Source organism: Paroedura picta, chromosome 5 (genome assembly GCF_049243985.1).
Source record: "Paroedura picta isolate Pp20150507F chromosome 5, Ppicta_v3.0, whole genome shotgun sequence".
Classification (NCBI taxonomy): Eukaryota; Metazoa; Chordata; class Lepidosauria; order Squamata; family Gekkonidae; genus Paroedura; species Paroedura picta.
Genome location: NC_135373.1, coordinates 14538650 through 14565449, shown reverse-complemented (window position 1 = coordinate 14565449; position 26800 = coordinate 14538650). Strand labels below are relative to the sequence as shown.

Sequence of the window (26800 nt, the reverse complement as noted above, 5' to 3'; positions counted from 1 at the left end):
TTTCCCCTTCACAGGTACCACCTCCAAATCCACAGGAATTTGCCAGCCTGGAGTTGGCAACCTCTGTTTTCTCCTGGGGAACTTTCATCTGGAGATGTTATGACTCGGAAAGCTTCAGCCCCCCAATTGGAATACTAAAATTGAGGGGTACAATCTATTCAGAAGGGACAGACAAGATAAGAAGGGGGGAGGTATAGCAATATATGTTAGGAATCTTTATACTTGTGAAGAAATACAGGTACCTGAACATGAAAGTTCAGTTGAATGTATTGGGAAAAGGAGAGTGGTATTATTGTGGGGGTCTGCTATAGACCACCAAGCCAGTCAGAGGACTTGAATGAGATACTGCTAAACCAAATTACACAATTTTCAAAAAAGGGGGAAACTGCGGTCATGGGTGACTTCAATTACCCAGGTATCTGCTAAAAATGCAAACTCTGCTAAATTCTTAACTTGTCGCATACTTGGAAGCAGTGACCATGTGCTTTTGGAATTTTCAATCATGGGAAAGAGAAAACTTTACATAGAGAAAACCTATACGTACGTATAGACTGGACTTCAGGAAGGCTGATTTTCACAGACTTAAAGGTATGTTGTGTAGAGTCCCGTGGTCAGAAAGAGAGAGATGGGAGTCCAAGAGGGCTGGGAGTCCCTTAAAAGTGAAATACTGAAGGCTCAATCACAAACAATTCCCTTGAGAAGAAAAGATGGAAGGAGCCTAAGGAAGCCAACTTGGCTCCATAAGCAGTTGTCAAAAGATTTGAGGAATAAAAAAGAGTCATTTAGGAAATGGAAGGAAGGTCTTATTACCAAGGATGAGCATAAACAAATAACCAATAATTGTAGGGGGGGGTGTTAGAAAAGTTAAAGCTCAATATGAGCTTAGGCTAGCAAGAAATGCTAAACATAACAAAAAAGTTATTGAGTTATATTTCAAGCAAGAAAAATAATAGGGACACCATAGGACCACTGTGAGGACAAGAAAGTGAAATTATAACAGATGATGAAGAGAGGGCTGAACTGCTTAACTCCTATTTCTCCTCAGTCTTCTCTTGTGAGGGAAATAGTGATCAATGTGGCAAAAATGTAGCAAAACACGGGGGACAGGACTGACTCTAGCAAGACACTTCCACAACCAGCGGTCCAGAGAGGGGTGCTCGGAAGGCTTTCCCCACCTTGGTTTGCCAGATTTCTTGCTAGCCAGCTCCAATGCCCTACAGGACACAAAGGTGTCAAGGTTGTTCTTTTTTACTTCTTGCTGAACTGAAGCTGTGGGAACGCTTCCTCTTTCTGATTTCTAGACTTCAGTGAAGGTTAAGGGGAGAGGGAGAGAGACCCTATTTCTGCTCCTCACCAGCAGATTTGACTTCATTAACAGAACTTCAGCAAGACAAAAGGAAACGTTAAAAAATCTATATTTTGAAAGTGTGCTTTAAAAAATATAATAAAATAAAAAGTCTCCAGAGCTGAGGAGCGAGAAGATATACAGATGCTCACTTGGGTAGGGGCCATCCAAGCAGAATCCCTCCAGGGGCGGATGGGCCCAGTTTCTTTTCCCACTTGGCTGCTCAGCGGTCTCCAGTCATCTTTTGCGCTAATTCCAGCCATTCGCCAACCTGGCCGCTGATCCACTGCAGGAAGAAGGGCAGGGGTGAGAAAAGCCAGGTTAGCTATACAGAAAGAGCCAGTTTGGTGTAGTGGTTCGGAGTATGGACTTCTAATCTGGCGAGCTGGGTTCAATTCTGTGCTCCCCCACATGCAACCAGTTGGATGATCTTGGGCTCGCCACGGCACTGATAAAACTGTTCTGACCGAGCAGTGATATCAAGGCTCTCTCAGCCTCACCCACCTCCCAGAGGGAGAGGAATGGGAAGGCAAGCTGCTTTGAGCCTCCTTCGGTTAGAGAAAAGCGGCATATAAGAACCAACTCTTCTTCTTCTTCTTTTACAGTACCCCGGTTGATGCCAAATGCACCCCTGGATGCTACAGGGCAAGGGTGGCCAAACAGTGACTCTCCAGATGTCCATGGTTTACAATTCCCATGAGCTCCAGCCAGGTAGGGACTCATGGGAATTGTAGTACATGGACATCTGGAAAGCCACCCTTCTACATGGCAAAACTCCTACCTCAACCCTTATTAAGAGGTCAGATGGAAAATCTCTGGAAACTTAGGGTGGAACCTGGGCAGGGCAAGGTATAATAATGTAGAAGCCAACGTTTCCTCCAGGGGAACAGATTGCTGTCATCTGGAGACCAGCGGCAAATCTGGGAGATCTCCAAGCCTCTCTTGCCCCAGATGGACAGACCAGAATGAATGGGATGAAATTAATTCAAAAGAAATTCCATCTAAACGTCTGGAGGAAGTTCCTGACAGTTTGAGTGGTTCCTCAGTGGAACAGGCTTCCTCGGGAGGTGGTGGGTTCTCCTTCTTTGGAAATTTTTAAACAGAGGATAGATAACCATCTGATGGAGAGGCTGATTCTGTGAAGGCACAAAGGGGTGGCAGGTTACAGTAGATGAGCGATTGGGATGTGAGTGTCCTGCTTAGTGCAGCGGGTTGGACTAGATGACCCATGAGGTCCCTTCCAACTCTATTATTCTATGATTCTATAATTCTATGCTTCTGTATGTCCTTTCCCCCAGGCAGCTCCAGGGGAAATCTGGAGTTCTTCCAGACTTAAAAATGACCTTCAGATTGCAGGTATTACCTCCCCAGGAGATAATGGCCATTTTGGAGGGCATGTTCTCTGGCTGGGATTCCTTAGAATCCCAGGGTTCTCCCTTCCCCCTCTATCCTGCCTCAAAGGACTCAGCCCCAAGCTCTTCCCAGCATTGCCGTGAGGGCAGGGAACTGGGCTGCTTCCATTGACCTGAGGAAAGGGTGAGGGGGGGCACCTGGATGCCTTCTCCTGCCTCAAAAACTGGCCTGGATACTGGCCAGGATACTTTAGGGGCTCCTCCATTGCCAAAAAGTTGAAAAAGGCCACTCTGTGATATACCATAAAGCCTAGGAGAAAAGGATGTCCCTCTCCAGGACCAATCCCCAAACCTCCAGGAACTTCCCGACCTTTAGTTAACAACCCAAAACACAATACATGTTATTAAAAAAAAATACTTTACTCCAGAGACCTCTAGAGAGGAGCAGCATACAAGTCCCAATATCTTTACACCGCCCGTGGCGCCGCGGGCGCCACGGACTAAATAAAACAGTAAGCCCTTGGAAGGCGGGCTGTGTCCGGGATGAGGAAGGGTGCCGATTGGCCCCTTCCTCATGACAGACTATCGGAGGGACCAATCGGCAGGCGCGAAGCGCCTGCCGATTGGTCATAGAAAATCATAGAATCATAGAATCATAGAGTTGGAAGGGGCCATACAGGCCATCTAGTCCAACCCCCTGCTCAACGCAGGATTAGCCCTAAGCATCCTAAAGCATCCAAGAAAAGTGTGTATCCAACCTTTGCTTGAAGACTGCCAGTGAGGGGGAGCTCACCACCTCCTTAGGCAGCCTATTCCACTGCTGAACTACTCTGACTGTGAAAAACTTTTTCCTGATATCTAGCCTATATCGTTGTACTTGAAGTTTAAACCCATTACTGCGTGTCCTTTCCTCTGCAGCCAGCAGAAACAGCATCCTGCCCTCCTCCAAGTGACAACCTTTCAAATACTTAAAGAGGGCTATCATGTCCCCTCTCAACCTCCTTTTCTCCAGGCTGAACATTCCCAAGTCCCTCAACCTATCTTCATAGGGCTTGGTCCCTTGGCCCCAGATCATCTTCGTCGCTCTCCTCTGTACCCTTTCAATTTTATCGATGTCCTTCTTGAAGTGAGGCCTCCAGAACTGCACACAGTACTCCAGGTGTGGTCTGACCAGTGCCGTATACAATGGGACTATGACATCTTGTGATTTTGATGTGATGCCTCTGTTGATACAGCCCAAAATGGCATTTGCCTTTTTTACCGCTGCATCACACTGCCTGCTCATGTTTAGTTTACAATCCACAAGTACCCCAAGGTCTCATTCACACACAGTGCTACCTAGAAGCGTATCCCCCATCCAGTAGGCATGCTTTTCATTTTTCTGACCCAGATGCAGAACTTTACACTTATCTTTATTAAATTGCATCTTGTTCTCATTTGCCCATTTTTCCATTGTGTTCAGATCTCGTTGAACTCTGTCTCTATCTTCCGGAGTATTTGCCAGTCCTCCCAATTTGGTGTCATCTGCAAACTTGATGAGTAGTCCCTCCACCCCCTCATCTAGATCATTAATAAATATGTTAAAAAGTACCGGGCCGAGCACCGAACCCTGAGGTACCCCGCTACTCACCTCTCTCCAGTCTGATGAAACACCATTGACAACAACTCTTTGAGTGCGGTTCTCTAACCAATTCCCTATCCACCTAACGATCTGAAAATCCAGATTGCAGTCCTTCAACTTATCCATCAGAACATCATGGGGAACCTTGTCAAAAGCTTTACTAAAATCCAAGTAAATGACATCAACCAAATTTCCCCGATCCAGCAAACCTGTTACTTGGTCAAAAAAGGAAACTAGGTTGGTCTGGCAGGACCTGTTGGAGACAAATCCATGCTGACTTCCTTGGATCACCAAATTGTCCTCCAGATGTTTGTAGATCGCTCCCTTTAATATCTGCTCCATTATCTTCCCCACAACAGAGGTCAGACTCACTGGTCTGTAGTTTCCCGGGTCATCCTTCCTCCCTTTTTTGAAGATCGGAATAACGTTTGCTCTTTTCCAGTCCTCCGGGACATCTCCAGTCCTTAAAGAGGTTCCGAAGATGATGGACAAGGGCTGTGCAAGTTCTCTGGAAAGTTCTTTGAGTACTCTCGGGTGCATTTCATCTGGACCAGGGGATTTGAACTCATCCAGTGCAGCTAAATGCCTCTCGACAACCTCTCTATCCATGTTAACCTGCCACCCAGACACTGTCCTTTGGCTACAGCCATCTCTAGACGTGCCTAAACACTTTGACCTGTGGGAAAAAACAGATGTAAAATAGGCACTAAGCCTTTCTGCTTTCTCTGCATCTTTCGTTAGAGTTTGTCCATCCGCACCCAACAGCGGGCCTATTGCCTCCTTTACTTTACGTTTGCTCCTCACGTAACTGAAAAATCTTTTCTTATTACAGTGGGCTTCCCTGGCCAATCTTAGCTCACTCTCAGCTTTGGCCTTTCTGATGATTGATCTACAGTGCCTAGTAACCTGTAGGTACTCTTCTTTAGAGCTCTGTCCTTCCCTCCATTTCCTGAACATTTTCCTTTTCTTTCTTAGTTCTTCTTGAAGTTCTCTGTTCATCCAAATAGGCTTCTTAGAGCTCCTGCAGTGTTTTCGTATTTCTGGAATAGTCATTGATTGAGCATGCAATAGCTCTTGTTTGAGTAGCGCCCACCCTTCACATGCTCCCTTCCCTTCCAGCATTCTCGTCCATGGTATGACACTCATCATGTCTCTGAGTTTATTAAAGTTTGCCCTACGAAAATCCAACATCCGCGTCTGGCTACAAGCTTCCTTGGCTCCCCATCTCAAAAGGAATTCTATGAGGACATGGTCACTTCCCCCTAGGGTCCCCACCTCCTTCACCTCATCCACCAACTCTTGCCTGTTGGTCAGTATTAAGTCCAGTATGGCTGAACCTCTTGTGGGTTCATCTACCATTTGATAAATGAAATTGTCAGCAAGGCAGGTCAGAAACTTGCATGACTGAGGACGCTTCGCAGAGTTTGTTTCCCAGCACACATCTGGGAAATTGAAGTCACCCATGATGACAAGGTCCTGCCGTTTGGATATTTTCTCAAGCTGCTCACAAAGTGCAGCATCCACATCCTCTCGTTGGTCAGGCGGTCGGTAGCAGACACCAACCACCACACTGTTTGTTTTCCCCTCGCTTATTTTCACCCAGATGCTTTCCACTGTAGATATGCTCTCCTTAACTAGAATTTCCTGACAGGTAAGCCCTTTCTTCACATACAGTGCCACTCCTCCACCTCTTCGATCTATTCTGTTTTTTCTGAACAGTTCATATCCATCCACCATTACATTCCAGTCATGAGAATCATTCCACCAAGTTTCTGTGATGCCTACTAGATCATACCTTTCCATCAGCATGAGAAGTTCCAGCTCTTCCTTTTTATTGCCCATGCTTCGGGCGTTAGTATAAAGACATCTGAATCCTTTTACTTTTTGTTCCCTATGAGCTGGCCTTGCCGGTTGGGCTGCCTCCGATAGTTTTCCTTCCATACACTCCCTATGTTGATCGTCTCCTTCCCCTAGTGGCTTTAGTTTAAAGCTCTCCTGATGAATCTCCCCAGGTTCCTGCCAAACACATTCTTCCCCAGTTTCGATAAGTGCAGTCCATCAGGTGCTAGTAGGCCTTCCTCAAGAAAGCCTATCCCATGGTCCCAGAAACCAAATCTCTCCTGCCGGCACCAACTACGCAGCCAGTGATTCACCTCCATTATCTTCCTCTCCCGACGCATTCCTCTTCCCTTGACAGGCAAGATTGAAGAGAATACCACTTGTGCCCCCATTTGCTTGAGCTTCCTCCCCAGATCTTGATAGTCTTTTTTAATAGGAGCGATGGTATTCAGGGACATGTCATTCGTTCCCACATGGACCATCACAAATGGGTAGCGATCCGTAGATTTGAGGAGTTTGGGCAGCCTTTCTGAAACATCTTTAATTTTCGCCCCTGGCAAGCAACACACCTCTCGGGTTAGGGGGTCGGGCCCAGCCACATGGCGATCCATTCCTCTTAGCAGGGAGTCTCCAATTACCAGTACTCTCCTTTTTTTTTTCTTCTCAACTCCATTTCCTTCTGTCCCCGTGGCCTCTTCCCTTTGTCTTAGAGTTTGTTTTGGGACCTCTTCCCTTGTTGACCCTTGCACCTCCTCTGCAAGGGCCTGAAATCTATTCTGGAGCTCCAAAGGCCCCGAGAACTGTCTCGCCCTTCGTCGTTCAGTCTTTTTCCGAACTGCCTGCAGAGGCTCCCTATTGTGGTCAATCTCCTTGTCCTCTTCAGGACTGGTTGTATTCTCTTTATTCCATGTTGCAGAGCTCTGGACTACGAACTCCTCCCCTTTTTTACTTTGGGTCAGAGTAATAATTCTGTTTTCTAGTGCCCTAATCTTTTCCTCCAAAAGTCTTACCAGCTTACACTTGGGGCAGCTGTAGTCCATCTTGTCTTCTGGGAGGAAGGCAATCATGTCACACTCACTGCAGATGATGGGATGTCCTGGAGGTCCATTGTAATGTCTAGGCAGTGGAAGTACTAGGGAAATATAATCTACTGATATAATCTACTGATTCTAATTGCTCGGCCAAGAGCCCTTTGTCTCGCGCCAAAGGCTCACGCCTCTGGTGAGGAGCAGCCCTTTTTAATCCTCCCAACAATTACCCAGCAATCACCTCACCCAGGCAGAACAATAGCCTCACCTGGTCAGCAGCAACTCTCCCCAGTAGCTCTCTCCACGTGCTCTCAGTTGTCTGAGCTCTGCCTCTGGTGAGGAGCAGCCCTTTTTAATCCTCCCAACAATTACCCAGCAATCACCTCACCCAGGCAGAACAATAGCCTCACCTGGTCAGCAGCAACTCTCCCCAGTAGCTCTCTCCACGTGCTCTCAGTTGTCTGAGCTCTGCCTCTGGTGAGGAGTAGCCCTTTTTAATCCTCCCAACAATTACCCAGCAATCACCTCGCCCAGGCAGAACAATAGCCTCACCTGGTCAGCAGCAACTCTCCCCAGTAGCTCTCTCCACGTACTCTCAGTTGTCTGGTCCCTCCGATTCCTTGCCGGAGCAACTGCGAGCCGCGCGTAGCGCAGCTCGCAGTTGCTCCAAGCCAGCCGGCCTCTAAGAACCTCTAAGCCAGTGGTCCCCAACCTTTATTAGGCTGGGGACCGGCAGGGCATCGGGCCGCGCCCGTGGGGGCCACCCCCGCGGGGGCCACGCCCGCGGATCGGGCCGCGCCCGCAAGCCGCGGCCGCGAGCCGCGCCCGCGGATCGGGCCGCGCCCGCGGGTCGGGCCGCGCCCGCGGATCGGGCCGCGCCCGCGGGTCGGGCCGCGCCCGCGTGCCGCGCCCGCGGATCGGGCCGCGCGGCTTCTCGCCGATTCAAGCCGCCGCCCAGGGAGCCCCCGGCCTCTAAAAACGCATCGCCTGCACAAGAAGATGGCCGCCGGCAAGAAGACCGCGCCAGGGAGCCGCCCGCCGAAGGACCTGCCCACTGCAAAGGAGCTGCCCGCCGAGAAGGAGCCACCCAAGGAGCTGCCCGCCGCGAAGGAGCTGCCCGACGTCGCTACAGCCCTCTCACCGGTAAGCTACCTTTCCTCACCCTGCCCTCGCCAGTCCCTCGCTCTCCCCCCCCCCTGCTAGGGCCCATTGTATTTGGAATACAATGGGCTTTTTTACTAGTAAATAAATAAATACAATTTCTAGCCTGCCTTTTTTCCGCAATAGGGACCAGAAGTGGCTTTCAGTGTTCTCGCCTCTCTTATCCTCACAACAACCCTGTGAGGTAGAGAGAAAACATGGCTGGCTCAAGGTCACCCACAGCACAGTGGGGATTTAAACCCGGGGCTCTAACCACCACCCCCCCCCCCCGCCCCGAATCATGAGAGGTGAACTAGGCTAGGAATCTGTGGCCCAAATTCACCCAGTGAGGTTCTAACCAGATTTGAATGACCCCATCCTAGCTTTCTGGCTTTAACTGCTGTTAGCAGAAGCATAGACAGGAACATCAGAAGAGTCCTGCCGGATCAAGCCAGGGTCCATCCAGTCCAGGATCTCATTTCTCACAGGGGCCAGCCAGTTTCCCTGGAGGGCCAGCCACAGAGCAAAGAGGCTGAGGGCTTGATTAAGATATCAGAAGAGCCCTGCTGGGTGACACCAGGGAGAGGATCCATCTAATCCAGCCTCCCATCTCACACAGAGGCCCGCCACAGGGCAGAGAGTCTGATAAGAATATAAGAAGAGCCCTGCTGGGTCAGACTAGTGAGGGTCCATCCTGTACAGCCTCCCATCTCACACAAGGGCCAGCCAGTTCCCCTGGAGGTCCAACCACAGGGCAGAGAGTTCGAGGCCTTCCCCTGATAAGAATATAAGTAAAGCCCTATTACATCAGGCCAGGGTTCCTCTGGAGGGCCAACAACACAGCAGAGAGGCTGAGGCCCTCATTAGAACCTAAGAAAAGCCTGCTGGGTGAGACCCGGGATCCATCCAGTCCAGCATCCTGTAACACAGGGGTCGTCAACCCCCGGTCCGCGGCCCAGTACCGGGCAGCGAAGGCCACGGTAACGGGTCGCTGGCGGCTGCGGCTGCCTCCCCCCCATGCAGCAAGAAGCTCGCCAGGCTGCAAGCGAAGCAGCCGCCAAAGCGGCCATTTTGCTCGCGGCACGGTTAGCTTCTTGCTGCGAGAGGAGGGGGGAAGAGGTAGACGCAGCCGCTGGCATGCCGGTGATGCAAATGCGCATGCATGGAGCTGCCACGCATGTGCGTTTGCACCCCCTGCTGGCGAAAATGCGCATGTGTGGCAACTGGGCCGCCGGCTCTCCCCCACCCCCGGAGGTGGTTCTCAACCGCAAAAAGGTTGGGGACCGCTGCTATAACACACACAGACCAACCAGTTCCTCTGGAGGGCTAAACAACAAGGCATAGAGGCAAAGGCCTTGGGTTAATTGACTGAATAAACATAAGCAAATAAAGCCAAGGCCTTCCCCTGATGCTGCTTCCTGGTTCTGATATTCAGAGGACTCCCTCCTGGTATGGAAAGACAAGGTTCGAGAAGAATACGTGATATTACCAGGAGGAAGTGGAACCTTTCCCAGAAAAGATTCCAGATCTTTTCTGGAAAAGATTCCCTGCCAAGGTTTCCATGCAAGGTTTTGTGGTCGTCCTCACCTTTTTGCCTAGGACAAGGGGCAACGGATCCGTTGGCAAAGAAGACATCATGTTGGCACAATGAGCCGTGCCATTGATCAACAGGGCCAGTTCAGAGTGGGACTGGTTCTTGAGGACACTCAGTGTGTGCCAAGGGTCGATGTCACCTAGACGGGCAGAGAGATTTAAATGAGAGTGGGTTGAAATAATACCAGGATCCACACCCTGGAGTGTCTCCCCACCAAGTTTGCAGACCTCTTTTCTATCATAGCCCTGATTTATAGATTTGTATCCACAGATGGGACACAGTTAACTGTTAGATAACCTCTAGGTAATTGTGGTTCTTACCCACCGATGCTCACTGTTTGGTGGATGGGAAGGGAGGCAAAGGGGGAAACAATCACCCTGGGAGAAATATTAAAAAGAGAAATAAGGCCTATAGTACTCACTGGAAGTAAGGTACCCTTGAACAACGATGAAAAGCATAACTTTTTGAATCACCAGAAACTAAATGGTAAGAGTTTTTAGTAATCCCTAGAGCTGCAATTTTCAACTCCAAGTGAAGTTTCACTTCCAGGAATTGCCAGGAATGCCATGGTCAGAACTTCCTGTAAGCATACTTATAGAATCATAGAATCATAGAGTTGGAAGGGGCCATACAGGCCATCTAGTCCAACCCCCTAATCAACGCAGGATCAGCCCTAAGCATCCTAAAGCATCCAAGAAAAGTGTGTATCCAACCTTTGCTTGAAGACTGCCAAGTGAGGGGGAGCTCCATTATCTTCCCCACAACGGAGGTCAGACTCACTGGTCTGTAGTTTCCCAGGCCATCCTTCCTCCCTTTTTTGAAGATTGGATTAACGTTTGCTCTCTTCCAGTCCTCCGGGACATCTCCAGTCCTTAAAGAGGTCTTGAAGATGATGGACAAGGGCTGTGCAAGTTCTCTGGAAAGTTCTTTGAGTACTCTCGGGTGCATTTCATCCGGCCCAGGGGATTTGAACTCATCCAGTGCAGCTAAATGCCTCTCGACAACCTCTCTGTCCATGTCAACCTGCCACCCAGACACTATCTCTTGGCTATTGCCATCCCTAGATGTGCCTAAACCCTTTGACCTGTGGGAAAAAAGAGATGTAAAATAGGCTCTGAGCCTTTCTGCTTTCTCTGCATCCTCTGATGATTGATCTACAGTGTCTAGTAACCTGTATAGAATAGAATCATAGAATCATAGAGTTGGAAAGGGCCATACAGGCCATCTAGTCCAACCGCCTGCTCAACGCAGGATTAGCCCTAAGCATCCTAAAGCATCCAAGAAAAGTGTGTATCCAACCTTTGCTTGAAGACTGCCAGTGAGGGGGAGCTCACCACCTCCTAAGGCAGCCTATTCCACTGCTGAACTACTCTGACTGAAAATCCCCTCTGAGTCTGTTCTGGGTGGCGGGGTTGAAAAACGCTCGCCCAAGGTTAACAGTTAGTGCCAGGCTGAGCCAGCCAGCCAGCTCACAACTGTGGTCAACCTCGCCCTCCATTCTGCAGACATGTCATCTAAGTATGCCGGTGGTCCCACGGAAACGGAACGCTGCATCAAGTCACTGCTGGCTGTCTTCCAGCGCTACGCTGGCCGTGATGGAAACGCTCGGTCCCTCTCCAAAAAGGAGTTCCTTACGTTTATGAACACAGAGCTGGCATCTTTCTCAAAGAACCAGAAGGACCCAGGCGTCCTGGACCGCATGATGAAAAAGCTCGACATGAACTGTGATGGCCAGTTGGACTTCACTGAATTCTTGAACCTCATCGGCGGTCTGGCTGAGGCCTGCCATGATCATGTGTTGTCCTCCCCAGCCAGTGGTGGACCACAGAGGTCATGAACCTCCCCCTCCCGTTCTGACCCATCGCCGGCAAAATCCCATACAGTCCAGAAAAACGATCTCAGCGTGTAACCAAAACCAGTGACACCATCTGCATTCTAACCAATAAAGTCAACGTGAAAATTAAAAAAAAACAAAAAACAGTTAGTGCCAGGCCCAGTGCCCAATCTCAATTCCCACCCCCCCCCCATAAAAAATCAAAGCGCAGAATGTCTCAGAGCAGACAAAATAGCAGAGGGCCAGAGATCAAATCTTGGCCCCTCAGTCAAGAAGCCACCCATTTGGAAAACTTCTCCCAAGTGAGCCTTAGAGCTCATGTTAAACCCAAGAAGCGACCCATCAGTTCCCGGGGGGTGCCCAGGAGTTTCAAACATGCAGTGATTTGTCTGATTGCTGCCAGAGCTGTTCTCCCAGAGCAGCTCTGTAAGGGCTCTCTCAGGATGTGACCTGAGGAGAGCACTTGAAGTTGTGGTTGAAGGTGGTGGCCTGTGAAAACCAGGTTGTTTGATTCTCCACCAGTGTTTAATGCGTGTGGACATCTGGGGGGATTTGTCTGAATTCTGCCAGAGCTGTTCTCCCAAAGCAGTTCCTTCAGAGCTCTGTACTAGTGGTGCAGGGAGATTCCCCTCACCTTTGCAGGGCCCCTCTCTTCTCTCCAGGGGAACCCAGGTCAGCTCTGAGTGGACCTCAGTGGGTCTCCAGTTCTCACCTGGAAGGTGACACCCAAGCATTGCCTGGGCAGCCAGTCCCAGCTGTCCCCTGCAGCTCTGGTAAGCAGTGTCCCTTTTACCCCAGGGGCGGTGATGAGAAAGGGGGAACTGCTCTCTGAGTGAAGATAAGCAGCAATTCCTGTCTATTCCCATCATCTCCTGCCTGGAGGGTGGTATCTGCATGCCAGACTTGGGAGAGAGTGTCCGTCCCTGCTTCCCTGCCTTTTCCAGGGGCTAGGGGGAGTGGGTGTAAGTTACAGCCTTCAACCCTTCCGGGTAGCTCAGGGAGGGTCTTCCCTGACCCCCAACCTCCAGGTTTCAAGAAGATTGGACCTGGGGGTTCAATCCTAGGGGCTTCCAAAGAGGGTACCCCCATCCGCCCTATTATATCCTATGATGGGAACCAACATCAGACTAGAGATTAAGTCCCATAGGATATAATGGGGCAGATGGGGCACCCTCTTTGGAAGCCCCTAGGTCCAATCTTCTTGAAAATTGGAGGGAGGGAAGACCCTCCCCGAGCTACCCTAGAAATTTGAGGGGTTTAACTTACACCCCTCCCCCCAGCCCCCGGGACAGGCGGGGAAGCAGGGATTCCAATGAAAGTCAATGGCGCCATTGACTTTTATTGGCGACGAAGCCAAATTGGTCTGAATCAGGATCAGCCTGCACAACCCTACTTCCTACTGCATCTGAAGTCAGTCTTCAACTTTGAAGGGAACACACACCTCTTGCCTTGGGATAGGTCAAAATATTGCTTTCACTCTGTTCTGTCGGTGGGAACCCCTGTTTTCTGTCTTTAATATCAGCAATCAGAACACACAACTCAGCCCCAGAAAAATCAGTGATTCACAACTGGAACTTAATTCCTTATATTCTAAAAGTAAATTGCGGTCCATCTGTGGATACTTTAATCTAGGAATCAGGACTACAGTGACAGAAAAGAGTTTTGCAAACTTGGGGCTCCAAATTTGCGGAAAAACCTTAAATCAGGTATAAAAGAATTGCCATATGTGGCAATGCTGAATCAAACCATAGCCATCCCACCATTCTTGCAGGTCCCCGCCATCCCACCATTCTTGCAGGTCTCCAATTGTAGTTAATGGGTTGCAGGGCTGAGTGCACCTTATTCTTTCCCACATGTTGAGTAGCAGGTAAGGACTGGACAATGACTTTTAAAAGTTTCTCACTCTTGCAGTCACAGTGGAGGGCTGAAAGTGAGTGGGCAATGGGAGGAAAGCCTAAAGGTTGGGTGCTTCCAGCCCAGTGCTTCGGGCTGGAACGGCTGCATCAGCGGCCAAAGTAGGCCCAACCCTACTCAGGACAGCTCTTTGCCCTACTTGGAGAATGGCAGAAGGAGGTAATAGAAAAGAGCAAGAATCCATCAGCTGCTTAAAACAGCCTTTTGCAATCTTTTCAACCATTGAGAAACCCCTAAGACATTTTTCAGGCTTTGAGAAACCCCAGAAGTGGTGATATCATGAAGAATATGGCTGGGAAGCACAGCTATGGGCAGGCCCACCCCAGGCCCATCACTGGCCATTTGGGGAGGGGTGGGTGGGTTGACATGGCCATATATGCTCATATCACCTGATAAACGTTTAACAAATTGAAAAAATATTTAAAAATTAATTAACTCCAACCCTTTCAGCCCTTACAAGGGCTGTCAGGAAACCCTGCCTTAAAGACTGAGCTCTTGGGAATTACTGCTCATTACTTCTTCTGAACTCTGAAGAAGTGAGCAGCAACTCACCAAAGCTCCTGTTGTGCCGTGAAATTGGTTAGCCTTTCAGTTGCTCCTCATCTCTTGCTCTTTTCTCTTGCTACAGATAGACAAACAGGACTACCTGTCTTGATCTGTCTCCCATAGAAGATAAAGTCATGCAAAACAAGCAGATAAGACACAGAACACTTAATTTGCACAACTGATAAAGAGGTCACCGTATTCAGGTTTCCTAGCTGTAGAACAAAAGATGCACTGTCAGCTCAAAATTGAAGCTTCTCCCCCTCCCCTGGAAGGTGCCTTCAACACAACAAGACTATTCCCTTTCCTCCATAGCTGTTTCTCTGAAGTCAGCCCTAATGTCCTGTTTCCCTGGAGCAACTGCCCTGGAGGTCCCTTCCAACTCTATGATTCTATGAAAATGGCATTTTTAAATGGCATTGCATTAATAGCATTGAAATCGCACTCCTAAATGGCATTTAAATACCCCTCCCTCGCTTTACATTCTAGAACTCTGTCTGAGTTTTATCTGTTCTCTCCACCCTAAATAGAAACCATAGAGGCAGCTGGGCAGGTATGTGTGGGAACAGCTTCTGAAAAGTCTGAGCATATATAAAGTATTCCCACCCACCTTGGCTAAATATCAAATATTTCAAAAGATGACAAAAGAGAGGAGGGTTTTCAAGACAGAGAATAAATCCTAGGCAATGATGCTTTCCCTTCTGTCTCTCCGGGTCTCATTCGACAATGCACCAAACATGCCAAGGCTGAAGCCCTCCTGACCCACCCCGCTCTCCGTACCATTAACGAAAAGGACACGGCTGGCTTTAGGGTGGTCGGCTCCGTAGTATTCATTGGTGAAAGCCACTGCCTTCTGGATAGAGTCTTGGGAGATGTTGAAGATCTCCATGCAGGTGTCTACCTGAGGCAAGAGACTCATGAGGCGGGAGAATAGGCAGGTGGAATCTTCACTGGTCTGGTCTGGAGGAGGAGGAAGATGCAGCAGTTAAGACCCTCTGTGCTTCCTGGGATAGGTACCAGACTCAAAAGTTCAATGAGGACAACTAGGGTTGTCGGTGGAGGATGGAGGGGGAGTTTTCCAGGAGCTTTGCAACATACTGGCATCATCCGTAAGTGACATTGGTCTGTTAGAGATGTTGGGGATGTCGCTCTGGCTTTTAGGGATGATGCTCTGGCTTTTGGGCAAAACTCTGCAGTAGAGTTTGCTCCTAACCATAGAGTTTTGCCCCCAAACCAGAATGTCTATCCCTGTACTGACAGCAAGGCAGCACATAACAAACCCACAATCCAGCGTGCTGCCCTGCTTGGTGTAGTGGTTAAGACTAGTTGCCCCTAATCTGAAGAACCAGATTGGATTCCCCACTTCTCCTTCTCTCCCTGCAGCCACCTGGGTGACCTTGGGCCAGTCACAGTTGTCTCAGAGGTCTCTCAGCCCCACCTCCCTCACTGTTGTGGGGAGCGGAAGGAGAGGTGATTGTAAGCCACTTTCAGACTCCTTCAGGTACTACAAAGCAGGAGATGGAAACCCAATCCTCTCTTCTCTATGTCATTTCCAAGTGACGCAGGAGCACCATGCTTACTTTCTGGTTCTTCCCCCTGGTAAGTCCCCTGCCATCCCCCGTTGGCTGGTACTTAATGGAGACTGATGCTGCAGGCAGTAATTTTGCTTTGATTTAGTTCCATCCCACTTTCCTCCACACTTGAGACTCAAAGCGGCTTTTGGAACATCTTTCTCCCCTCCTGCATTCCCTCACAACAACGACCTGTGAGGTAGCCCACTCATTCTGCCATAGGCCCAGGGTCACCTTCTTTCCTTCTGCTTTCTCAGAAAAATCCTGTGAGGTACGGCAGGCTGAGAGTTTTGAGGGGCTCAAGGGGGCACATGTTAGTGTGCATTCAAAGCCAGGACTCCTAGGGCCATAAGGCCACTCCCTCTATCCAATTCACTAGCCATGCTCAGTGGAGGCCATATAGCTCTCCGGGGCCATGGTATGTTGGAAGGGGCCACAGACTGAAAAATGTGAGAAGGGGAGCCCAAAGAGTTTATGGGGGGACGTGGGAAGCGAACTAACAAAATGCTCTTTTTATTAATTAACTAGTAAAAAAAGCCCATTGTACAAAGGATACAATGGGCGCTAGGAGCCAGTGGCCAGAGCGAGGGATGGAAGGCGACCTTAAAGAGGAGGCGGGCGGCGGCTCCTCAGCGGGTTGGGCTCCTCGGCACGCTGGGCTGCGGCGGCTCGGTTCTTGAAGGCTGCTGGTCATCATAGCTCCTTCTCGGCGGGGCGTGGCGCTGGCAGGCGAGTTGCTGCCGCAGCAGAGCGAGGCCTTGGCGTCGCGGCAAAGGTCCCTCCGATGATCGCAGGGCAGGCACGGCCGTTTGCTGGGCGGGTGGCGCCGGCGATCGCAGCGCCTCCTCCTCGAGTAATGGAGGCTCTTCCGGTGCCCCCAATCACGGCTGCGGCGTCGATGGCGTTGCCGCTGCTTCCGGTGGCCACAGGTCAGCTGGGTTGGTCAGCAGGCCGCCGGGCAGGGAACCCCCGGAAGCCGCGCTCTGCGCGATTGCCGGGGGCTCCCTCCTTGTGAGTGGGGTGGGAATCGACTTTGCCGGGGGCTCCCTCCTTGTGAGTGGGGTGGGAATCGACCGAGCCAATCGGCAGGCGCTTTGCGCCTGCCGATTGGCTCGGCCGATGGTCCGTCAAGAGGAAGGGGCCAATTGGCACCCTTCCTCATCCCGGACCGAGCCCGCCCTAACTCCTCCTACACAGCCCTTACGGCTTTATTTAGTCCGTGGCGCCCGTGGCGCCACGGGCGGTGTAAAGATGGACAAAATACCCTTTTATCATCAATTGCTAGAAAGTTCAACCTTTGTCAAGGAAAAGAAATAATGTGATCCGTTCCTTTGTGTGTACTTGAATGAATCTAAGGTTGTGTGATTCGGCCGCCAAAATGGCCATTCCCACCCGTAGCAGTCAGCACCGCAAGCTGCTTCGGCGGCCGAATCGCACAACCCTAGAATGAATGCATCTGCTCCTCTAGGTTGAGTGCTCTAGAAATCTGCCTCACGTGTAGACAAGACAGGGTACGTCAAGTACAGCCATTTCACTCTTAGCTTAGGCCTTTCTTAGCCTAGCTCATTGCCCAAGCGGCCAGCCTACTACCGAGGGGTGTGTGTTGTTACTAGAATCTAAGAGGAGTTCCTAAATGGGCCGCAGCCTGTTGAGAATGGCTGCATTATACCACACTGGCTGTCAGTGAAAGGGGCATAGAGGTCCTCCTCACTCACAATATCCAAACTCGGTACACGTCTGGAAGAACCACTGCCTCATACCGACACCCCACACAAAGACGGTCGTATTGCGCAGCTCCTCCAAGGAGTCCTGGTGATTATTGTTTAAGCAGTCCATCATCATGCCTCTTAGGAACATCTGTTGAAACAAGAGAAGTCCATTCAGTCCAGCCTCCCATCTCCCACAGGGGCCAGCCAGTTCCCCCAGAGGGCCAGCCACAGGGCAGTGAAGCTGAGGCCTTCCCCTGATAATATAAGTAGAGCCCTGCTGGGTCAGACCAGGAAGGGTCCATTTAGTCCAGCCTCCTGTCTCCCACAATGGCCAGCCAGTTTCTCTGGAAGGCTAGCCACAGGGCAGAGAGGCTGAGGCCTTCATAAGGACATCAGGGGAACCCTGCTGGGTCAGATTAGGGAGGGCCCATCCAGTCCAGCTTGCTATCGCAGACAGAGGCCAGCCGGTTCCCCTGGAGGGCAAGCCACAGGGCATAGTCTGAGGTCTTTCACTGGGGTTACCTCCTGGCTCTGTGATTCAGAGGATTAGTGCCTTTGAATGTTAAGGTTCCCCTCAATTACCATGGCTAGTATCCATTGGCAGATTCTTGGAGGATCTAAACCCCCTTTAAAGCTGTTTACCTGTGGCCAAGGGGGGGAAACCAAGTCCTTTCACCACCTATGAAAAACATTCCCAAGCTTTGGAGATCTCAGGTTGGTCTTTTCACCCACAAGGTCTGGCAGGCTGAGAGTTTTGAGGGGTTCAAGGGGCTTCCATGTTAGTGTGCATTCAAAGCCAGGACTCCTAGGGCCATAAGGCCACTCCCTCTATCCAATTCACTAGCCATGCTCAGTGGAGGCCATATAGCTCTCCGGGGCCATGGTATGTTGGAAGGGGCCACAGACTGAAAAATGTGAGAAGGGGAGCCCAAAGAGTTTATGAGGGGACGTGGGAAGCGAACTCCTGCCGGTGGCAGGAAGCTACCAGGGAAGATTCCTCTATCTTGAATCTCAAAAAGGAAGCACAAGGGGACAGTGGAAGTGGATTTGCTTTCAGCCACATGGATGCTCAGCGAGCTGAGGATTCTGTACATTCCCCTGGGGAAAGTACAAAAGTGTACCCCATAATGAAAGAATTCAATTCACCCTATAGTGAAAAATGAACGTGCCTTGCATGCAAATATTTATTTATTATTTGATTTACTAGAATTAAAGCACGTTGTAGCTGATACAACGGGCGCTAGCAAGGGGGGGAGGGGAGAAATAGCAAAGAAAGAGGGAGGTAGAAGGGAAGAAAGTGATTAAGATAGAGAGAGCTTGGCATTGGGAAGAGTATGGGGAGGGGTTGTCTAGTCTGTAAGGGCATGGGGTCGAATGTGTTTTGCGTGGAGGGGTTGTGGTGGTGAGGTGACAATTGAGGACATGGGTATGGAAAGATGGGTGTCAAGAACCTGTGGTTTGGAATGTTCATTGAATGTGAGAGAGGACTGACTTTTGGGAATTGTGGTTACAGATGAGCTTTCCAGAGCCATGTTTTCAGATATGTGAAGAGAAAATCAGACTGGAGACTATTCTTAGGGGAAGATTACATGGCAGCCAATTCTTCCCAGTTCGGTGTCATTTCCCTTCTTGTGTGAAATAGACTACAGACACTGAAATGTCCCCCTGCCCTAATCCACATGGGGTAGTCACAGTACACAGGTGTCCACCCTGGTCCTTCTGTCTCCATTTTTTGTACTGCTGATATAATGTTATGTGCCCCCATGTTTCTTTCACTATTGCCCCTTAGAAGAAGAAGAGCTGGATTTTTGTACCCTGCTGTTTACTACCAAAAGGAGTCTCAAAGCAGTTTACAAACACCTTTCCCCTTCATCTCCACAAAATAGACAACCTGTAAATGATGTGAGTCTGTGAGTGCTCTGAGAGAACTGGGAGTGGGCCGCAGTGACCCAGCAGACCTCAGGTGTCTCAAAGCAGTTTCCAATTGCCTTCCCTTTTTCTCTCCTTAACAGACTCCCTGTGAGTAAGGTGGAGCTGAGAGAACTCTGTAAGAACTGGGGACCATTCCGCACGCCTTTAATGTAGCAGAAGGCTTGCAAATTGTAAACACTACTAATTTGCAGTTCACTCCTGAAACAGTCCCGCAAAAAGCGATTCGTTGTAGCGCTTAAAGGGAAATCGGGAAAAGTGGATTCACCCTCCGAAAAGCGTTACACTCTTGCAAACAATCTTCAACACTAGCGAAAAAGACCTCCCACGGCTCTCTCCTCCGAACTTCAGGTGAAACGATCGGCATTTTTTTTCTCGGAGTGAGCAGAAAGCAACGAACCAGTGAACCTTCATTCACCCAGCGAGGCTTCTCCGGCTACAGTCCCTCCACAGAAGTGCTTTAAAGACCAGTGAGTCTGACCTCTGTTGTGGGGAAGATAATGGAGCAGATATTAAAGGGAGCGATCTGCAAACATCTGGAGGACAATTTGGTGATCCAAGGAAGTCAGCATGGATTTGTCTCCAACAGGTCCTGCCAGACCAACCTAGTTTCCTTTTTTGACCAAGTAACAGGTTTGCTGGATCGGGGAAATTCGGTTGATGTCATTTACTTGGATTTTAGTAAAGCTTTTGACAAGGTTCCCCATGATGTTCTGATGGATAAGTTGAAGGACTGCAATCTGGAATTTTCAGATAGTTAGGTGGATAGGGAATTGGTTAGAAAACTGCACTCAAAGAATTCTTGTCAATGGTGTTTCATCAGACTGGCGAGAGGTGAGTAGCGGGGTACCTCAGAGCTCGGTGCTCGGCCTGGTACTTTTTAACATATTTATTAATGATCTAGATGAGGGGGTGGAGGGACTACTCATCAAGTTTGCAGATGACACCAAATTGGGAGGACTGGCAAATACTCCGGAAGATAGAGACAGAGTTCAACGAGATCTGAACACAATGGAAAAATGGGCAGATGAGAACAAGATGCAATTTAATAAAGATGTGTAAAGTTCTGCATCTGGGTCAGAAAAATGAAAAGCATGCCGACTGGATGGGGATACGCTTCTAGGTAGCACTGTGTGTGAACGTGACCTTGGGGTACTTGTGGATTGTAAACTAAACATGAGCAGGCAGTGTGATGCAGCGGTAAAAAAGGCAAATGCCATTTTGGGCTGTATCAACAGGGGCATCACATCAAAATCACAAGATGTCATAGTCCCATTGTATACGGCACTGGTCAGACCACATCTGGAGTACTGTGTGCAATTCTGGAGGCCTCACTTCAAGAAGGACGACGATAAAATTGAAAGGGTACAGAGGAGAGCGACGAAGATGATCTGGGGCCAAGGGACCAAGCCCTATGAAGATAGGTTGAAGGACTTGGGAATGTTCAGCCTGGAGAAAAGCAGGTTGAGAGGGGACATGATAGCCCTCTTTAAGTATTTGAAAGGTTGTCACTTGGAGGAGGGCAGGATGCTGTTTCTGCTGGCTGCAGAGGAGAGGACACGCAGTAAGGGGTTTAAACTTCAAGTACAACGATATAGGCTAGATATCAGGAAAAAGTTTTTCACAGTCAGAGTAGTTCAGCAGTGGAATAGGCTGCCTAAGGAGGTGGTGAGCTCCCCCTCACTGGAAGTCTTCAAGCAAAGGTTGGATACACACTTTTCTTGGATGCTTTAGGATGCTTAGGGCTGATCCTGCGTTGAGCAGGGGGTTGGACTAGATGGCCTGTATGGCCCCTTCCACCTCTATGATTCTATGATTCTGTGATTCTATGAAAGCTCCCCTAAGTCCCCAAGCACAACACAGGCCCATTTGCAAGTTCCCTTTATTTTCAGCCAAAAATCGCGCCCGTTCAGGGGGGGGATTTTTCTTTTCACTCGGGGGAGCGCGGTAACGATGAATCGCCAGCTCACACGCCTGCTGCCAGCTAGATATTCGTTGCAATGTGTGTGTGTTTTTTTTAAACCTGTTCTTAAAGGGAAAGGGGCTTTCCCGGGGCATGATAACAATGGCCCATTGGCTGTATGTTTGATTGACGGTCAGGGGCGTGACAAAGCACAGACAAAATTGCTTCCTGTCTAGTGATTTTTGCGAGACCAGAAATCTGTGGGAAACGAATGAAACGCTACTGAATTCCACTAAAAAAGCTGGTATGCGTAACGCCAAGATTGCACTTTTAAAAATAGCATTTCCGCTTTGTGGGAGTAATTGGCAACATTGGTCCTTGTGCGGAAAGGCCCTGGGAATGGCCCACAGTCATCCAGCAGGCCTCAGGTGTCACTAAGCAGTTTAAAATCGCCTTTCTTCAAACACCCTGTGAGGGAGGTCAGGCTGAGAGCTCTGAGAGACCTGGGAATGGCCCACAGTCATCCACAGGCCTCAAGTGTTTCTAAGTAGTTTAAAATCGCCTTCCCTTCCTGTCCCCATAGAAGACTCCCCATGAGGGAGATGGGGTAGAGAGAGCTCTGAGAGAACTGGAAGTTGTCCGCAGTCACCCAGCAGACCTCAGGTGTCTCTAAGCAGTTTAAAACTGCCTTCCTTTCCTCTCCTTATAACAGGCTCCTTATTAACGTGAGGGAGGTCAGGCTCCCTATTAATGTGTTGACCACATCCTCTCATTGAACTCATACACCCAGATCTTAACTTCCATTAGCCTCAACCTAGGACCTGGCAGAAGAGCTCCATCTTGCAGGCCCTGCAGAACTATGACAGCTCCATCATTCCACCAGGTTGGGGCCAGAACTGAAAAGGCCACCGCCGAGTCAAGGCCAGGGATCTCTAGCAAATTCACACCTGCAGAATGGAGTGCTTTGTGGAGGTAATAAGGAGGCAGGCAGGTTGAATCCTGACCGCAGATGGCATTAAAGGTTAAAACCAAAATCTTGAATTTGATCTAGGCCACAGCTGGCAACCAATGCAGCTGCCCCAGCACAGGCTGGGTATCAGCCCTCCAAGGTGTTTCAGTGAGGACCATCGCAGCTACATTTTGCACCAGCTCAACCTCCAAGTCAAGGACAGGGATAGGCCTGCATAGAGCGAGTTACAGAAGTCCAATCTGGAGGTGACCATTTGGATGACTGTAGCCAAGTGGTCTGAAGACAAGTAGGGCGCTAGTAGCTGCACCTGACCAAGACGATAGAATGCCAAGCAGGCTACTCCTGTGACCTGGGCTTCCATAGACAAGGAGGAATCCAGAATCACCTCCAGATTCCTTGCCATCTACACAAAGTTAAGTTGTACCCAGCTAAGGTGGGTAAGGCATGCTGCCTGATCTATCTCCCTTCCATCCAGCCACAGGACTTCTGTCTTAGAGGGGTTGAGCTTCAGGCAGCTCTGCTCCAGCCATCCAGCCACTGCCTCCAAACATCTCCCGAAAGTATCTGGGGTGAGGGGGAGTTGGTAACAACCCAGCCCATAACTCCGGACCAGCTGTGTACATGTAGAGGTTAAACAAAGTGGGGGAGAGGACTGCCCCCTGTGGAACCCCTCATGGGAGATGGAAAGAGCATGACATCACATACCCCACCGCCATCCTCTGTGTTTGGTTCCGTAGAAAGGAGCACAGCCACCGTAGGGCTGGCCCCTATATCCTGGTCCTGGCAAGGTGATGGGCTAGCAACTCACAGTAGACAGGTCTAACATCATGAGGAGAGCCAAACCGCCCCTATCCAGCTGGTGCCGGAGATCATCTGTCAAGGTGACTGGCACCATCTCCACCCCATGGCCAGGACGGAAGCCTGACTGGTATGGGTCGAGTGCTGATGTTTCCTCCAAGAATGCCAGGAACTGCTCTGTGGTTTCAACCACCTTACCCTTTCAACCACCTTACCTAGAAACACTAGATGCAAGACTGGGCAGGAGCTGGCTTGGTTCCACAGGTCCAGCAATGGTTTATTCAGTAAGGGATGAATCACTGGCTCCTTCAGCACCTCTGAGAACAGGGAGAGGTTGACAATATCTCCCAGGGGTCCTCCTATCCGCTCGTCCCTCATTTTGAGCAACCAAGATGGACAGGGGTCAAGGGGGCAAATGGTCGCCCTCACCAACCCCATCAACTTGTCTCTGAGAACTGCCTGAAGCCATCAAATGTATTCTCCCCCTCCCCAAGATGGCCAAGGGGCCTGTAGTTCCCTTTTTGTATTAAGGGTAGCAGGAAGGTCCCGGAGGAGCGACCAAATTTTATCCGCGAAGAAGCTTGCTAATGTCTCACAGCCCAATTCCAATTGACTAGAAATTTGATGCCATCTATCAAGGGTGGTAAGAGACTGAACTACCCTAAACAACTCGGCTGGGTGAGAGCTCACAGACACGATAGAGGCGGCATAAAACTCCCACTTAGCCACCTTAGCCACCGTCTCAACCGCCTTTGTAAGCGGGCAATAAAATCTTCTTGTCTTCTCATCACAAATCTTTCCCTACACTCGCTCTAGCCATCTCACTGCCCTCTTCCTCTCCATTAGCTCCACTGAATACCATGGAGTTGGTTTGAGGCAAGAGCAGAGAGGGCGCTGGGGAGTAAACATGTCAATGGTGGCCAACAGGCAAGACAGCCAGTCCTCAACCAAGGCCACCAACAAAACATCAGGAGGCATTGGGTCCCACAAAACATTCAGGAATCCAGTCAGATCTATAAGTCTCCACAGGCTGGCTAAAATGTGGCCACTGCCCAATCAGGTGGTATCCAAAGCCAGGCCTTCTGGGCATGGAGGTCTGACCATGGGATGACATTGGTCGCCACCTCTGCCCCAGCACCAAAGTCGAGGGTGGGGCTGGTAATGAATTGGGAGAGCCTCAGTGTCGCCATGGCTGACACCCGGTCCAAACCTGAACTGGAGGATGGCAAATCAGCATGGACACTGAAGTCCCCCAGGACTATAACCCTGAGGAGCTGCAACACTAAGGCCACCACCACCTCCAGCAGGCTTGACAGGGCAGCTGGTGGAATATTGGGTGGACGGTATACAAGCCAGATGGCAAAGCTCTTCACTGAACCCCAGCTGATGCTGACACAGTCCACACAGTCATTGGTGCCAGGAAAGCCCTGTAGGAGAAAGCTTTCCAGGCAAGGATTGCCACCCTTGGTCCATCAGATCAGACCCTTGGTCCATCCAAGTCAATACTGTCTACTCAGTCTGATAGGAACGCCTTGGGGTCTCAGGCAGAAGTCTTTCCCATCAACTCCTGCCTGGTCCTTTTTAACTGGAGATGCCAGGGATTGAACCTGGGGCCTTCCATGTGCCAAGCAAAGGCTCTACCACTCAGCCACAGCCCCTCCATAATTTTGGATTCCCTCCCCTTTGGTTTTTGTGATCTTTTGAAGACCTAGACCAGGTTTCCCAACCTTTTTGAGGCAGCAGGCCCCTTTGAAATCCTAACAAAAAGTGTTGGGAGCAACCACAAAATGGCTGCCTCAGGAGGCGGAGCCAGCTGCAAAATGTCAGGGAGTGAGGTCATGTATAGCTCGAACAGTACCTCCTTGACATTCCAGGCAGAAGCTAACCTAAACAGCCAGAGCCCAGGGAACCACATTAACTTACTTTGTTGACAAACATCAGCCTCTGGTAGGGATCGCAGGTCCGGTTGGTCATGATGTGACACAGACTGGCCACATTGCCCCACGAGATGCCCTCATCATTGTACTGAACGGCACCCATAAAGATGTCAGCCAGGCTGCTGACCAGGTCGACGAGGTCAGCTGTCCCATTCAAAAACCCACATGAGCAGAAGTCCTTCACTAGCTTCTCCAGCTGCCCAGTGTGGATCAGGCTGTCCACCGTGGAAAAAGCCTCAGCCACCGCATTACGGCACTGCACAGGGAGAGCAAAAGAGTCACTTCTGGGGGAGGCGGTATAGGGGTACATGCAAGAACTTGGAGGGAGAGCATCTGAGACATCTAATGCTGTTTACGAAGGAATTGAACCACTCCTTGTAAAGGGATTGCATAGAAACTGGCTAGGGTCCTCTCAAGCATCACAGTTGTAGAGTCTGCTGGCTGGGAAGAGTATAGCTGGATGCCCTGGGGGAGGTGAGGGCACCCCACTGCCCAGCCACCAACTGGCTGGCCAAAGGTGGAAACTTACCCCTAAAAAGAGGGAGCCTCTGCAAAGGTGTGGCAACATGCTGATGTCACTGCTCACACAACCCGGAAATGCTATCGGGGTTACACTCTGGCGTTTGGGCATGGTCAAAGCCAGATTTGCGTCGCCTCGATGTCCCTGGCAGGATGACATCACTTCTGAGTCACATGGGCTGAGTGATAGAGGCACGGCGCAGCACATCAGCCGAGCCTCCTTCCTGCCCCCCCATGAGTGCCCCCCCTCAATCTCTCGCTGCTTGTCTGCCAGAAGACTGGGCAACCCTAACTGGTATCTTTTTTCACATAATCTCCTCCTGAGTCCTGAGTGGCTCAGTTTGAGACTTCCTGCTCCTCAGAGTGCACTTCCTCCCTGCTTGCTTCAGATGACCAAGAACAGATAATCCTACTTATCAAGTTTTTCTCTTTCTTCATAAATAGAATGATGCTATTCTTGGTGCTCTGCACCTTTTGCAGATTTAAACTCTGCCAACACAAGGAACATATCTCCAGGTTGGGCAGGGAGCTTACACTTTGCAAGCCATCCTGAGTCTTAGGGGAAAGGCGAGCTATACATGTAAAATTTGAAATAATAACAATGTCGGGAATGGCCCGACTTGCAGCCAAAGATCCTCTCCCCACAGGCAGAGTAGCAGTCTCTCGGGAACAGGGGGCAGCAGCCACAGACCCATACGCGGGAGAGACGAAGGAGGAAAGTGAACAGAAAGGAAACGAAGAACGCCGACAGACTGGTCGCGCCCGGCTCAAAGTGAGGGCAGAACAGATAATGCAGAACAGGTGTACCCGGAAGAACTGGTGGGAGGTTATTGAGGGCTCGGGAGGTGGGGACGAGGAGAGGAAGGATATTTAAATGGGGCAGTCGGCGTCTGTGAGGAGGCGGGGTTCAGCATAGTGAGGAAACTATTCTGAACCCAGGAGTCGTGAATGCAAGTCATTCAACAGGACTCCGTTCTGAGACGCTGCCTATCCTGAGAACTATCTTTCCTGGCCTGGTCTTCAGCTCCCGACATCGTGGCGGAGAAGGAACAAGAAACCCCGGACCCTGACAAACAACAACAATAATAACATTCTGGAATTCCACCCCCCAATCTTGGGATACTTTCCAACCCAGAGTTGGCAACTTGATCATTCCTAGAAATAAAGATTTAGAGATCACTGTGTGTGTGTGTGTGTGTGTGTGTGTGTGTGTGTGTGTGTGTATGTCGGGGGGGGGGACCAGGGCTTTTAGGA

At 50.0% G+C, this 26800-nt stretch overlaps 2 protein-coding genes across 4 annotated transcripts in view; one reads left to right on the top strand and one right to left on the bottom strand.

Annotated features, from left to right (window-relative positions):
* Positions 1 to 1398: 1398 nt before the first annotated feature.
* The window catches only part of PRSS16 (serine protease 16), a 49708-nt gene continuing 24306 nt past the window's right edge, over positions 1399 to 26800 (bottom strand). For 2 of the 3 annotated variants that reach the window (XM_077336570.1, XM_077336569.1), the window contains 5 exons: positions 25014 to 25283; positions 17497 to 17638; positions 14991 to 15170; positions 9913 to 10058; positions 1399 to 1631 (listed from right to left, as the gene is read on the bottom strand). In XM_077336570.1, coding sequence (XP_077192685.1) covers positions 1569 to 1631; positions 9913 to 10058; positions 14991 to 15170; positions 17497 to 17638; positions 25014 to 25283 — 801 coding nt within the window. In that variant the 3' untranslated portion in view covers positions 1399 to 1568. The remainder of the gene's footprint in view (positions 1632 to 9912; positions 10059 to 14990; positions 15171 to 17496; positions 17639 to 25013; positions 25284 to 26800) is intronic. The other variant, XM_077336571.1, reaches the window with a different exon arrangement.
* LOC143837098 (protein S100-A11-like) lies at positions 11380 to 11780 on the top strand. Its single transcript, XM_077336572.1, has one exon. It carries the CDS (start codon positions 11427 to 11429, stop codon positions 11754 to 11756), a length of 330 nt encoding a protein of 109 aa, XP_077192687.1. The 5' UTR covers positions 11380 to 11426; the 3' UTR covers positions 11757 to 11780.